The sequence below is a fragment of the Vicugna pacos genome, chromosome 2 (assembly GCF_048564905.1).
Source record: "Vicugna pacos chromosome 2, VicPac4, whole genome shotgun sequence".
In the NCBI taxonomy this organism is placed as follows: domain Eukaryota; kingdom Metazoa; phylum Chordata; class Mammalia; order Artiodactyla; family Camelidae; genus Vicugna; species Vicugna pacos.
This window is the reverse complement of record NC_132988.1, coordinates 72,499,241-72,515,228: the sequence shown is the minus strand read 5'-3', so window position 1 is coordinate 72,515,228 and position 15,988 is coordinate 72,499,241. Positions and strand designations below refer to the sequence as shown.

Genomic DNA, 15,988 nt, shown 5'->3' with positions numbered 1-15,988 from the left:
ACTCACTGTGTTATAGGAGTGCAGTTTTGTTTTTGGAAACTTGAAGGAAAGAGTTGAGGATAACTGAAGTATGAGTTCATAAGGGGACATATAATCATGATTAACAGAAAATCAGTTTCTTGCTTTCTTCGAACAACTGTAGAAAAATAATAAAGAATATTTGATTGGAAAAAAAACAAAAAGAATGAACTTCTCACCACCTCTCTTGGGTCTTCCTGAGATTTTCCCTGACTTTGAACATACTCTCTCCAATATGGGACAAAGTGAAATGAAAGAACCAAATCCTTTCATCTCTGAATATCCAGTGTCCAGTGAATATTTATAGAATAAGTGAATGAGACATCCTTAGCCATGGTTTACCTGCACAGGACACAAGAGGAGAAGCTGTTTAAATCCACAGGACACAAGTAGCTCACCTGGGACCCCAGGACTCAATCAAGGAAACCCAGGAGCCAAGGAGAGGGTCAAGAAAGGGGAATAGGGTCCTGAGAATGAATGACTTTGTTTAGGTAGGGACACTCACATGTGCAGTGCAAACTGTAGAGTGTTCCTAACAGGGTTGAGTGGATTGCGAGCTGGGATTTGTAGAAAAACATGGCTGTTTAGGGAGACCTCCAGCCCCTCTAGTGCGCCTTTCGTAGTTGTTTGATCTCTGTCACTTGTGACTTGATTATGCCGTTGTTTAGCTACACAGGAAAGACAGAACACTCCAGTAGCTCTGCCCCAGCATTCGATAGTCCTGAGTTCCCTCCCAACTGAGTCTACTGATGCTGTTGATTGTGTGCAGAGAAGGGGAGGACATGCGGCCCCTCACTGGTCCATGTGGATGGGTCTGAGACTGGGAGCATCTGAGCTGGGGGAGGCCACACTGGGCTGTACAGGATCTGATTGATTTGACACACAAAACTGTCACATATTAGTAAGTTCAGAATGTTAACGTTTTTGGGAAAAGATGATGGCAGTTCCACATGTAGGTAAAAACCAGTCCGTCTGGTTTAAGGAATGCAGCGTGTCAGTTACATTCCTATAAAGCTGTGGATTGAGCAGTCCTGGAACAGGTCTGTTGACACAAAGCTAATTTGCCTCATGAACCTGTTGCCTAGTAACGTATTTGCCTAAAATTGTGTATCCAGTGGCTTCTGCAGCTTTTTTGAGATTTTTCATTTCATCAGGTTTCTTTTTCTGTTTTGCCTACTATTTAACATGTGAAGAATTTTTTAAAAATTAATTTGTCCAAGGGCTCTGTCAACTGACTTTCATGTTACTAAGACACATTTGTTAAATTTACAACATCCCATTAAATATCTCCTCTTTGAGTTTCTTAGCTTTGTTGTTTGGACTGTTAATATAGGGTCATTTTACTGCTTTGATGGTAAGGAAAAAGATGTGAGGGATAAATACCTCATAAGTGTTTTCTTTATTATTCACTGACCATTAAGTAATACCGGATTATAAAATAATCAGGATTTACAGTATCATATATAGCATTACCTTTAAAAGTGTAAACTTTATTTTATATTATAAAATAATGTATGTAAGCAGCAAAGGTCAAGTTGAAAGTGCAGTAAACTAAGAAGTACTGCTACTTTCCATGGTTTCACTGTCTCAAAGGCAACCAGCGCTACTTTTTTTTAACATTTTTTATTGATTTGTAATCATTTTACAACGTTGTGTCAAATCCCAGTGTAGAGCACAATTTCTCAGTTAGACATGAACATACGTATGTTCACTGTCACATTTTTTTCTCTGTGGCGCTAATATTTTAGTGGGTATCTTCGCAGCCACCTTTCCGTGGGTGAGTTTTACTTTTACATGGTTATCCTGGATATACTGGTGCATGTACATACATGTGTATTCTAGTCACTTAGTGTTACATCATAGGTATTTTCCCGTGTATGTCTGGTCTTTCTACAAATACATGTTTGTGATGATAATATTCAATAGATAGAGGGACTACGTTACTACACTTTACTTAACCACCCCCTTCCTGGACGTGCAGGTCAGGTCTTGTTCCTTCCTTTGATCACCATGTGGACTGAGTGTTCTCCTCATGTTTGCCGACAGATTGTGTTTCCACATTCTTAGTTTTTATCCTTTGCCAGCTTGCCCATCTGGGTTCTGGTGTGTTCATGCCACTTGGTAAACTTTTTTATATATTAATGAGGTTAACCCTTTGCCACAGTTGTGGCACCTGTTTCTCTATTGTTTGTCTTTTTAATTTTTAAAATTTATATATAATCAAATCCTTTCTTTTATGAATTGTTCTATCACTTCTGAGCTTAAAAAGTCCCACTTCCTTCGAAGGTTTGATATCCAGGTGTATTTTCTTGTAGTTCAATTTGTTTTTACGTTTAATTTTTTATAGATCTGATTGTCTCCTTGCAATTTAGCCAAGGTAGGAACTTTGTTTAAACTTTAAAATTCTGTCCCATTATCCCTTTGGGCCTTTACTCAACTCTGAGCCAAGTGGTATCATTTTTTTTTTTAAACCAAAAAGAAGATAGAAAATTTTTAAATGCAGTAGTTATTTTTACCATTATTATAAGAGAATGCTTATCTTTTTCACTGAACCTGAATCAGTCTTCTCTGACATGACCTTTTTTCTCAAAATAAAAACAGCTTTACATAATATTAGTTTTTTAAAAAAATCAAAAGTAGAAAAAGATCACCTTCTTGCCCTGTGCAAGAAAGTGGTGACCCGGTGGGTTTTAAATGCACATGGTGATCCTGGGTGACTCGCCTGTGAGGGCCAGTGGGATCAGGGTCCTGCTTTGAGGACAGGGGACCATTTCCAGCTTCAGGAGTGAAGTTGTTTCTTGCACACCCCCAACAAACGTGGGCCATGCTTCCCCTGTGGTTTTTCTCAGAGTCCTCCTTTGGGCTCTCAGTTTTCCATCTTTTACCTAGTTGACAAGGCAGTGGTGATGGAAAGTTAAAGGCAGGTGTGCTCAGACCCCGCCTTTGGCCCTCTTCCCTCGCTCTGTCCTCTCTTCCTGGTCCTTTTGTCTCATGCACCCTGTGACTTCACTTCTCTATTGGCTTGTCTGTTCAGCACAGTCTTGCCCTGAGCTTCAGGCTGCTCTTTCTAAACCGCCTCTGCCATGAGCCATCTTCTGTCCAAACACAGTTTTCTCACCCTCCACTTAGGAAACACATCCTGTGCTGTCATGTGGCGCTGCCTGCCTGGCTCTCTCTCTGCCTGCCTGGAAGCCCCTCCACTCTCCCACCCCTGGGAAGCTTACTCCTTCCAGAACCAAGTGTGCTCCTGCCCAGTGATGCCCACTCTAGCTGCCTTCCCTCCCACTATGTGAATGAAAAATACTGCATGCTATTTCAGTAAACAAAGGATGTTGTGGCTATCAAGTCATCAGCCGCTACCACTGCCCCCACCGCCACCCCACCCCCAACAGTGAGCTGGAGGGAACTCAGGATGGAGACAAGCAGGCAGCCTGTCCTCTGCTACCACCCCCAGCAGTGCACCGAGGAAACTCAGGGAAAGAACAGGATACTGGCCCTAGATTGCTAGGTGCATATGAAAGGAATGATTTCAGTGAGCCCAGAGCCTTGTACTTTCCCATACATAGAAAAATGCTAAATTCCTTAACTTGAGATACCTGATTTTCTTTAATTAACAGTAATCTTTTGATGTTCTGACTACCTGATCTTTGTTGTCAAAACTCCTGTGTATTCTGGCTCCTCCCTCACCTCTTCAGAGCATTCCTTTAGAGCTATCTGAGAGGCGGTCTCCTGGGCTTAAGTCCTCAGAAATATCCACAGAATAAAACATATTCTCAACTTTTAGATTGTATATTTTTTTCAGATGACACTTAGCACTGTGGAGCCAGATTCAGAGCTCTTTCTGTGTGTGAGGTTGCCATTTAAATGGCAGCTTGCTGTGCTCTGCCATGTATTCTTTGAGGACAGGGACCAGGTCTTAGCACCTCGCCATCTGGAGAACTTAGCACAAGCCCCCTTCCGCGTGATATTAGCAGCTAATGTTTCCTAAAGCACTTAGTATGTGCCAGGTAGTTTTCTAACTGGATGACAAGCTTATGTGGGTTTAATTCTTACAGCAACCCTACAAGGAAGGGAACACTATTATCTCTGTTTTACAGATGAGGAAACTGGGGCACAGAAGCTACTAATGATGAAGCCAGGACTGAATGCAAAGCCTGGCTGTCAGATCTCAGCCCACACTCTACCCACTGTGCTCCATCAGTTCTTACAGGAATCCTCCACAGAGAGCACTGGGTGAAAAGAGAACAGAGATGACTTGGAAGATAGGATTATATGGTGGTATTGAATGTATCAAATTTATCCAGCACCTCTGAGGAATTCGATATTGCAGAGATGTTAGTTTTCCAGGTGATTAAAATGATTTCTTTTGGTTTCCTTATCTCGGGTGTATTGTTTGCCTTCTGTGATGGTGAGATTTTTTGTTTTCTAAATGTTCAGAAGTTTAAAAATTCTTTTTTGTTTTAAAAAGTAAGAACTTCTTTAAAAAAAAAAAAGGCCTAAAATGAAATATCTCTAAAATCAATATGTATTTCCCTGCCAGATTAAATAGTTCGTGGGGTATAACTCAACCTTTTCTTAGTGACTAGGGCCATCATTGTGATTAACGAATAGTAAACAGTAGCCTGAGCCTCTGATGACCTGGGCCCTTTGACATCAGGAGGACTTATTAGCATCTACTAAGTACCAGGGACAATACCAGGCACCTTCAAGTATGGTTCCTTAATTAATTGTCAAGGCCTATGATTTTGCTTTGCCTTTTTGTTTTTTCATTCGGTTTCTATTTCTCGAAGCTTCCTTTGTCTTCTCCAATACCAAAGAGCAGTAATCCATCACTTCTTGCTCTCAGTCTGCTGTTCACCAGGAAAGCACCCCGCTTCTAGTTGACTACTGTTGATTAGCGGTCAGGGAGATATGGGTAACTAGACTTGTTGGTTTTATTACTAAAATGTCTTCTCCTTTTGCTGTGGCCTCCCTAGGGTCATTGCCAGAGAGACAGGAGTGCTTCGAAGGGGAAGCATTTGGGGCTTCCTCTGACATTTTCCTTTGAGACAGAGGTCCCTCGCCATCCTTCCTTTTGGTTTTCCTGGCCTCTGCAGAGCTGGAGCCACTCCTAACAGTCCGGTGACACTGATCTCCTTCAGTTTGATTGCTCAGCAAATGCTGTGTGTCGGTCATGCCTGAGGGCGGCTGGTGGCTTGGGGGAAGTCACGTGGTTAAGCTGCAAGTGACCTGCCGTGGACCCTTCGTGTCTGTCAAGGGAATTAAATATTTTTGTGGTTTGGGAACAGTTGGCTTTGACCTGTTGAAGTTTATTTTGAAACCAAGGCAACATACAAGGCTGAAATCAACTGGAGCTTCCATGCTCAATTTCCCTTTAAAGCATCAGGTTCTTACAGGCTAAGCAATACAGAAAATATTTACAAAGTCATCTTCAGAGTCAGTAAACATGCATAGACATAAATGGCTCTAGATTTGGAATTATACAGGTTTCTAGGTGTACGACCTAAGGCTCACTTAAGAAAAAGAAAAAGCATTGGTAAGGTCATTGATTTTTGTCATGACCTAGAACTCTTGGCTGCATTGATCGATCCCTGGTTTCTGGACCTATGTTGAACCCTAGCTCTTGGCTGCCTGGCCTGACTTTCTCTGAGTGCAAACTGGTGTTCATGCTGGGGGCGCTTCTTCTAGTTCCTTGGTGCTCAGCTGGGCCAAAGTCCTCAGTCCTGATTATACACAGCTCAACCTGGAAAAGTCTGTCCTGGTCACTGCTGGGAGGCTCTGGAACTAGAGTCGGGGGCGGGGCACCCCTCTCTGCAGGCACCAGGCTTGGCTGAGGCAGGGATTTGCCTTAAAAATTTCTTCCTCTCCTTCAGCTTCTAACAAAGCCCTTTACATTCCCGTAGGTGTAGACTCAAGAAAAACCTAGGACGTGAAGTCAGGTGACCAAGATTCTAAACCTGGTTGTGAGCCTTCCTAGTCAGTCCTGGGCTGTTTCCTTTAGCTGGATCTCTGTTTTCTCATGGGTTGTGATTTCTCTGTGAGGGATTTTTGGTTGCAGCAAGAGAAACTACCTCTGGCTGATTTAAGTAAAAAGAGTGTGTATTAGAAGGCTCTAAAGTGGGTTACAGATTCCAAAGTGTGCTTGGAAGAAAGGGGCCGGGGCTGGGGCAGCTTTACGGATGCAAGTCACAGGAGCCCACGGCTCCTCGTCTGTGTGTCCTGGAAGGAAGCTTCTGTCTACTGTGTTTTCCATCTTGAGGTTCTGTGCTCAGAATTCAGGGTCTGAGGGAAAGGAACTGCATCCCACACCACTGCCCGGTGCAGGAGAGGAAAGGAAATGAGGCTTCTGACCAGCAGAAAGGGGAGAGTGTCCAACAACCAAATGGCCACTGCAAACGTCCCAAACTGCAAACCGCACAAGGGTTTTGACACGATACACTTTGTCAGATTTTGTCCATGTTCCTCGTGAACTGGAAGGGCATGGATTTTTTTCTCTCTTATAATTAGATTAAGCATTTGTTAGAGGCATTCATTGGTTTCATCCTACTAACATCTATTGAATGCCTATTAGGAAATTCTTCTTTCTTGTTTTGAAATTAGGAAAGACCATCTGATACAGAGGAGAGAGTTCTAGGCAAGAGTTAGGAGACTTGGGCTTAAGTTCTGACTCTTCCACTGCCCTGTGTCCCCATCTGTAAGACTGGGGTGAAAATACTTGCTCTGTCTGTGCCACAGGCTTGTTATGAGGATTAAATGAAATCAAAGGACCTAGTGTGGTTAAACTCTTTGGAGAGCTGTAAAGTGTCAGATATTTATATTCCTGTGCATAAGCTTGGTCCTTAGCACTAGAGAAGAACCACCTGCTTTTATACATCTATAGGTATGCATTTGTTTGTTTGCTAGTGTGTTTTCATTTTAAAATCTAGAAAGGATTTAAGAGGCATGCACGTTTCTTAAGCTTGCTTGCAATCTCCCTGAGGCTTCAAGATAATTCCCTCATAGTCTAAAGGATGTCACTAAGCAGTTTATAACTGAGTGCCAGAGACGTGGTACAGACAGCAGGCTCCACAGGTGTTCGGGGGTGAGAAATGCCACTTGTGGCTGTGGTTGGGAATGGCCTTCAGAGGAGGTGGTGGGTAGTCCCATCACCTGATGCCTTCGTACCTGTGTCAGAATTGTAAACTCTAGATTAGTGTTGTCTAATGGAAACATAATGTGAATCACATGTCATTTCAGATTTTTCTAGTAGCCACATTCAAAAAAGTTTTTTTTAAAAAGGTGCAATTAGTTTTATTAATATATTTTTATTTTACTCATTCTATCTAAAAATGATAGCATATTTAAATAGATAAAAAAGATATATGTGGTGTGTGTGTGTGTGTGTGTGTGTGTGTGTGTGTGTATAAACAGTGGAATACTAAGCCATAAAAAAGAAGGACATTTTGCATTTGCAACAACATAGATGGATTTGGAGGGCATTGTTCTAAGTGAAATAAGTCAGACAGAGAAAGGCAAATACTATATGATATCTCTTATATGTGGAATTTAAAAAATACAACAAACTAGTGAACATAACAAGAAAGTAGCAGGCTCATAGATATACAGAACAAACTAGTGGTTCCCAGTGGGGAGAGGCAATACAGGGGAGTAAGAGGTATGAACTATTAAGTATAAAATAAGCTACAAGGATATATTGTACAACATGGGGAATATGGCCAGCATTTTATAATAACTATAAATGGAGTATGACCTTTAAAAATTGTGAATCGCTGTGTTTTACCCCTGTAACTTATATATTGTACATCAACTATACTTCAATTAAAAATAAAATAAAATAGTATCATTTCAACATGTAATTGATATAAAAAGATAAGAAGATATTTACTTTTTTTTGATCCTGTTTTTGAAATCTGGTGTGTATTTTACCCTCACAACACATCTCAATTCTGACTAGCCGCAGTTCGAGGTTTCAGTACACACAGGGCTGCCAGGTGAGACAGCACAGCCCTAGATGGAACAGGAAGGACAGGTAACGGGAGAGGGAGAGAAGGAATAGACATGGGAATTTAGTGACCATCTGCTATGGACCAGGCAGGGTCAGGGCTGGTGTGAGGTGTTCAATGAACAAAAAAACCAAAATGTTTTTGTATAAAATTTTGATATTTTGTTCATCATGAATTTTTTGCGTTAATTTTGATTTCTTAAAAATTGCATTAAAATATTACTTATTTTAATTACTCAGTGTTTAGGCATCTCTTACATTTTGCACCCAAGGCAGATGCCTCACTTCCCTCACCCTAGTCCCAGCCCTAGCTCCAGGCACTTCCTGCCAGTTTTGCTAATACCCCATTAGGGGCACTGAACCAGGTTGAACTGGATATCAAAAACAGGAGTGAGTGTTCACAGCAGCACTATTTACAATAGCCAAGACATGGAAGCAACCTAAATGTCCATCAACAGATGACTGGACAAAGAAGTTGTGGTATATATAATGCAATACTACTCAGCCATAAAAAAGAATGAAATAATGCCATTTGTAGCAACATGGATGGACTTAGAGATGATCATATAAGTCAGACAGAGAAAGACAAATATCATATGGTATTACTTGTATGTGGAACCTGAAAAATATACAAATGGACTTACCTGCAAAACAGAAAGAGACTCACAGACATAGAAAACAAACTTATGATTACCAAAGGGGACAGAGGGTGGGGAGGGACAAATTAGGAGTTTGGGATTAGCAGATACAAACTACTATAGGTCAAATAGATAAACAACAAGGTCCTACTGTATAGCACAGGGAACTATATTTCAGTATCCTATAATAAATCATAATGCAAAAGAATATGAAAAAGAATATATGTATGTAAAACTGAATCACTTTGCTGTACGCCAGAAACTAACACAACATTGTAAACCAACTATCCTCCAATAAAAGATTAAAAGAAAAAAGAGTGAACTCCTCTAATTTACTAGATCTTGGGCATTCATTTTGTTAAATGAATTTTCAACTGAATTCACATTTGAAAAAAAAAAAGACATTGGTAAACATACTGAATTCAAGTTGAGTCTATGAACTGAAACATTTGAAAATATTTCAGAACCAAACCGTAGCCCAAGAGAGAATTCATTTGTTTTGATTCCCTGGTCAAGGTGACTCTTGACCATTGCATTTCCCAAATTATGGGGGAAGAATGCAAACAACAGTGTTTGTTTTTTTTGTTAATTGAAGTAGAGTCAGTTTACAATGCTATGTCAATTTCTGGTGTACAGCATAATGTTTCAATCATACATACCTGTGTTTTTAAATGAGACATACATACTATATTCATTTTCATTATATGTTACTACAGATACTGTATGTTGTTCCCTGTGCTATACAATGTAAACTTCTTTATCTATTTTATATATAGCAGTCAGTAGCTGCAAATTTTGAACTTCCAATTTTACAAACGACAGTTTTTTGACTCTGAGGGCTTATTTCCTTCCTGCATTATGGCTTAAATCTCCAGGATTTAAGCGGTCAGTATCTGCAGTCTCTCTGCATAAGGGTTATATTGGGAGTGTTATACTGAAAATAACTTTGATGCTAAAAAAGGAAAAGTATTACTTAGTAAAGTGGTGCGTATTTTAAAAAAAAAATCCTTTTCTTTTAGGGAACTCAGGAACAAAGCAGATATTCAATTTGGAGATAATGGAACAACAATATCTGCTGTTAGCAACAAGGCCTATGTTTTTGAACGAGCCAAGTCTGTTGGAGACCCTAAAATTGACTTACTTAGAACATTAAATATTCCTGCATTGGTAAGTAGGCACGTTAAGTCTCATTATTAGAAGAAAGGAAAAAGGTAAGGCCATTATAGTTTTACTTTTAGACACTATTAAGTTATATAAAAATATATATATTAAAATTATATATGTATTATTTCCCCCTCCCTTCTTTAAAGTTCATCTTTAACTTTTTTTGAAGTCTTTCAATGTGGTCTTTTCAGATGATGACAAAACACAAATTTTAGAATTTTTTTCACAGTTTCTTCCTATGTGTTCAGGATTAGCACTTGAGCAAATAATTTTGTCTCTAGGATTTTGGAGGGTAGCTGATAATTTAAAAAATATTTGCCCCTTGTTTTGATTCAGAAACACTAGCAATGGAGTTTATCTCCCACTTCTTAATTTAGCTTTCTTTCTTGGGTTTTTTTAAATTCTCAAACTATATATTGAATTTCTTCCTCCTTTCCAAATAGCAGAGACTGGGCTGTTGATTACAGCCTAGCATGATTTCACTGAACTGTTTATAATGGCATTTCCAGCTAATAAAAATACATGAGACCCAGAAAACTTCTACTCATCTGCACCAGTCCCCTCTGAGGCCACCACTCTAACTCCTAGGTGACCACTACATATGCAGCAGGACACTTACAGTGGACCCAAGACCTAGAAAATATTAGATCCCAGATCTGATCCTGCCCAGCTGCCTAGTGGAGCAGTTTCTGAGGGCCCAGCCTCTGGCCCTGATCAGGGGGAAGATGCCGCCACCTTGTGGCTAAAGATGCCAAGGTATTTGCAATAGTTTTTCCCTTCAGCAGTGTCAGGAAAACGAGTTGCAAGTGGGGATGCTAAGGTCACGCTTACAAAATTTAATACTGAGAAAGAACAATATCTGAAGAGTCTTATTTTTCACACACAGCCAGAAACGAGCTCACTGGCTGATTTTTCAGCTATTTGATCTCAGTATTTGCATTTAAGTTTGCATCCCCCCTTTGCTGAAGAGGCAGTGGGAGAGTGGGGTGGGGCCGCTGCTGTCTGAATTTGCCTGTGCTCCACAGACGGCCATGGAATGGGCCCGGCTCCCGCTCCTCCGCGAGGTCATCGAAGCCTTGTTGAAGGCCTATCAGCAGAAGCTCTTTGTGACACGCACGGTCCATGAATTGCTCTGGGGCTACAAAGATGAGATCTTATCCCTCATCAACGTTTTCAAACCCGATATCTCTCCCTATTTTGGCCTGTTCTATGGGGTAAGTTGATTTTTCTTTTCAGAGATTCTTTGTTCAGCTGAGGTGGGGGGAACCCCAAGCCAGATTTTAGTTTCACTTTGAGTTTCTTCTAGGAAAAGACCAAAATTGCCTGTAATTCTAGACGTCTGGTAGAGTACGTGAAAAATAAGAAAGTATTTTAGTAAGGGGGAAAACCTTCTCCCACAATTTCAACATGCTACCAGCACTGACTTTGATTGAGTGTAGCTATGAAAAAATACAGACTGGCTGTGTCATTACTCGGGTGCAGTGTTTCAAAGTATCATAAATTTCAGTGGTCAATGCCAAGTCTTATTTTGATGACTATGGATCAGCCGGGCAGAGGCAAATAAGAAACTAAACAGGGATGTGGTAGTCTATTATGGATGGGAGCTAAATATTAGATTTGAGACATCTCATACTGAAAGAGGCTGGATAATTTGAAACTCTGTGCATCCCTCATGTATGATTTCTTATAAGTGGAATTTTGTATCATTCCTGGCAGATTTTATTTACTTTGGTTTGAAACCAAAAATATCAGCATTCAGGTAATTATTCAAAATATATGTTATTGCTGCCTGAATATCACATGAATTTAAAAGTAATTAAAAAAAACTATACCCCCCCAAAAAAAACTTGAGTAAAATGAATAATTGGTAGTTTGGTAAATGACAAACTTAAACTCAGAAAGAGAGGATACATTCAGGGCAGGATATGGAATTGTGATGTGTTTCCTCATCTTTATATTAGTTGTTATTCTCTGGCTCTAACTACTCAAGAATCTCACCCTCACCACATAAGCTCTTAGCATTTCAGTTCCTAAATGGCAAATGGTGATAATACTGCCCCTGTACCTTCAAGAATATACAAAACTTAGAAACCATCCAAACAAAATGGTAAACAACTTTTAATATTATCTTCACAAGAGGTGCAAAGACTTAGCATCAGAGGGCCTAGATTTGTGTTCTGACTTTTTCATTTAATAGCTATGTGACTTTTCTAAACCTCACTTTCATTTGTCACTTGAGACTTAAAATATCCACACTTCAAACACTGTTTTGAACGACTAAGAAAGTCCACAAATGTACTTTGCAAACTATAAATTGTTACACACATTCCAGGAACCATTATTCGTTTTCCCCTCCATAAATGGCTCAAAAAATGACCCTGAATTAATGTGAATGGTATGTGTTTCCATTTTGTAGTCCAATAAACTCTCTGTAGTGTTGTTGGCAAAAGGCAAAGGTGTTTTTGGTTTGGTTTTTCATGTGCTCTGGCCAAATCCTAACTCTAGCCCGCAGCCCAGAAGTTCACACTTATCCTATTATTCACTCAAACTGGGACAGGCTGTGGGGTTTTGCGCCTTCACTGGCATCACCTGCTGTGCACCTGCCTGAGCCCTGCCTCTAATCTTTCCTTAATCCTAGTGGCATTCTGCCACATTCCCCTCTGATTCCGTGTGTTCCTGTTCCACCTGCTCCACTGCACGTTGTGATGAAAAAAGAAAACCTTAGTTAATGCCATCAAACACTTTTCTTCAAAGACTTTAATGATGAAACAGCCAAACAATTAATGGGGCGGGACAGGATGTGAGAGTGACTAGGATGAGGTAATACAGACAGTGTGTTGTCACAGAGCTCCTGGGAAAAAGGGACCTGGTTGAGTATCAGATGCTGCTATTCGCATGTTGGAAAGTCAGTCAACATTTCTGTACCTGTTGATTTTAGGGGCCCTCTATTCCACTTGGCATAAGAGAGTTCAAGCACCTCCCAGTGAGTGTGGTTCTCGGATGTATATAGTTATAGTGGCTGTGAAGTATCTTTGAGGGGTCAGCCAGTGCAGCCCGTCCTGCTGGGAGAATGGATTATGCTTGTCTTATGCTAGTGGTGTGACTGCTGTAGTCTTATTCTCAGGACATTTCTCAACCTCTTGCAGTAATACATTCCTTATTTCCAACCCTACTGCAAGAACACGAAACCTATTTATTCCTACTTGTCTGCAAATAACAAAAGTTCTAATAGTAACAGGGACGCATTCACATTCAGAGTCTGACATTTGGGCTGATAACAGCTGAGGAGACCTCTTTTTGAGTTACTCTGAAATATTTAAATGCCTACCACTTAGCTTAACCCACATCTGAGTTAAGCAGAGGACTTCAAGAAGCAACACACATGCTTTGCTGCACTTAAAGAGAAGTCCTCTCTCGTGTCTTAAAGTCACGTAAAATTTCCTATATGGAAAACACAACGTGACCCTTACGTATGTGGACCACGTTTGATATATTGATATAGTTGGTGAAATAATGTGAAGTGACCAAAAAAAGAACCCAAGTAGGCAAAAAAATTGAAAAGAGAATTCACAGAGTATATGAATGTTTTTTAAGGCAAGTGGCTGAATGAAAAAACAAGTGCAGCCTCAATGAGTACAGAAAAGCAAAAAGAGATAAGAAGCCCTTTTTTTTGTTGATCCAATAAGCAGTGTTTAACGAAAGGCATTTGAGGAATGTAAGCTTATTCATCTTGCTCCTTCCACTGGATGACCTTGAACATATTATAATATGTATCAAAAGTTTAAAAAATGTTCATGTTCTTTTATCTGATAATTTCACTTTTAGTGGTCTATTTAGAAATTAAAAGTACAGAAAGGATTTTTAGTCGTAAAGATATTTATCCATTATTTATAGTAGGAAAAAATTCAAAAGTAAATATTCAATAATAAGGAAATGGTTAAGTAAATTATTTCCACATAATATTACAGAGTCATTAAATTAGGCCTACAAAGAACTTTTGTTAACACTGGAAATATGTTACACACATAAGAAACTATATATATGTGTGTGTGTATATATGTATATACACAATTGTATATGTGTATAAAAATTGTGTATAGCATATACTATATATTATATTATATATATCTTAGTTCTGTAAACAAATTTTTTATAGAAAAATGACTAAAAGGAAACAGACCAAAATACTAAAAAAAAAAAACCATGTATTTTGCTTCTTGAAGTCTTCCACTTAACTCAGATGTGAGCTAGGCCAAGTGGTTAAGCATTTAAATGTTTCAGAGTAACCCATGCTATTTCCTCAAAATCAAAGCTTCTTCCTCAGGTAAAGAATTTGTAAGAATGTATGGATTGTCTATCTGAGCCCTTAAGAACATTTGTGCACAAGTTTTTGTATGAACATTGGATACATACCTTGGAGTGGAATTCTCTTGGGTATATACATAAGGGTGGAATTTTGGAGTCATATGGCAATGCTATGTTTAACTTTTTGAGAAACTGCCAAACTATTTTCCACAGCAGCTGCAACATTTTACATTCCTACCAGCAAAGTAAGAAGGCTCTGGTTTCCCCATATCTTCATCAGTGCTGGTTATTTTCCTGTTTTTTAATTGCCATCCTTGTAGGTATAAAGTTGTATCTCTTTGTAGGTTTTACTTGTATTGTTTGTTTTATGAGGGAGAGGTAGTTAGGTTTATTCCTTGACTTTTGCTTGGAGGAGGTACTGGGGATTGAACCCAGGACCTCTTGGGTGCTGAGCATGCGCCCTACCACTGAGCTATACCCTTCCCCCTCCTTGTGGTTTTGATTTGCGTTTTCTGATGACTAATAGTGTTGAGCATCTTTTCATGTACTTACTGGCTGTTTGTATATGTACTTGTATATTTTCTTTGGAGAAAAGTCTTTTCAGATCCTTTGTGCATTATTTAATAGGACTCATAGTTTTTAAAACCATAAAGTAATAATATGGTTAATATAGGATTTAGCAAAATAGCCGCTCTGTTCTCTATTTCTGGCTCAATTGCATCTAGCCATTAGGCCCAATCAGGACAGTTTCATAAAGATTAAATGTGTTAGTTACTGTATCAGTTAGGGTTCTCTAGAAAAGCAGAATCCATGGAGATCTGTGTATCTATATCAAGGGATTCGTAGTAAGAAACTGGCTTATGTGATTGTGGGGCTGGCAGGTGGCAAGTCTGAAACCCATAGGACAAGCTGCCTGGAAACACAGGCAGGATTTCTATGTTACTGTCTTGAGGAGAGTTCCTTTTCTCCAGGGAACCTCAGGTTTTGCTTTTAAAGCCTTCAGCTGATTGAATGAGCCCACATTTTCCATAGTAATCTCCTTCGCTTAAAGTAAACTGATCACATCTACAAAATACAGCAACATCTAGAGTATTGTTTAACCAGACAACTGGGTACCATAAGCCTAGGCAAGTTAATACATGTAACCGTCATAGTTACTTTAATGACTGTATTCACTTATTTTCAGAAAAATGGGACTAATGATGGAGACTATGTCTTTCTAACCGGAGAGGACAATTACCTTAATTTTTCCAAGATTGTGGAATGGAATGGGAAAACGTAAGTCTAATGATTTATTGGTGTAATTATTTTTTTAATTTTTATTTAAACTGAATATCCACTTCTGCATTATTTCAGAAAAATTTTAGCACCGTCATTTTTTGGATAAAAAATCGATAAACTAAAAAATATCTATAAATATGTAAAATACTGTAACATATAATATGTAGAATTATTTTATAAATCAGGGTTGGGACAAGGTACTCCATGAGTTAAATATGAATGATCTGTAGATTTAGCGTATCCAGTTGTGACTTACAAGCCAGTGGGGAATTTCACTCTTCCACTTAGTCGTCATTGAGTGACGCGCAGCTGCAGCACAAATCCTTCTCCAATCATTCCTTGTTTTGGGGGGAAGAAAGAGGCTCTCTTTTTAATTTAATTTAGTGATTCTGCATTGTTCATGTATTTTTCTTTTAAGATGAAATACATTTGAGTTCAGTATTATAGCATTTCAAAATATTTTATCTTAATATTTATGACTTACAAACTGCTTCCAAAAAGGGACTGAGGCAGTTTGCAATAAAGCCACACATAAAGCAAAATGATTTTTTTAAGTCATAGAAATTAGAAATCTTTGAGA

At 39.2% G+C, this 15,988-nt stretch overlaps 1 protein-coding gene across 1 annotated transcript in view; it reads left to right on the top strand.

Annotated features, from left to right (window-relative positions):
- Positions 1-15,988, top strand: part of SCARB2 (scavenger receptor class B member 2) — a 66,358-nt gene that overhangs the window by 31,604 nt on the left and 18,766 nt on the right. The window contains exons 3-5 of the mRNA XM_072941741.1: positions 9,678-9,825; positions 10,848-11,036; positions 15,314-15,405. Coding sequence (XP_072797842.1) covers positions 9,678-9,825; positions 10,848-11,036; positions 15,314-15,405 — 429 coding nt within the window. The remainder of the gene's footprint in view (positions 1-9,677; positions 9,826-10,847; positions 11,037-15,313; positions 15,406-15,988) is intronic.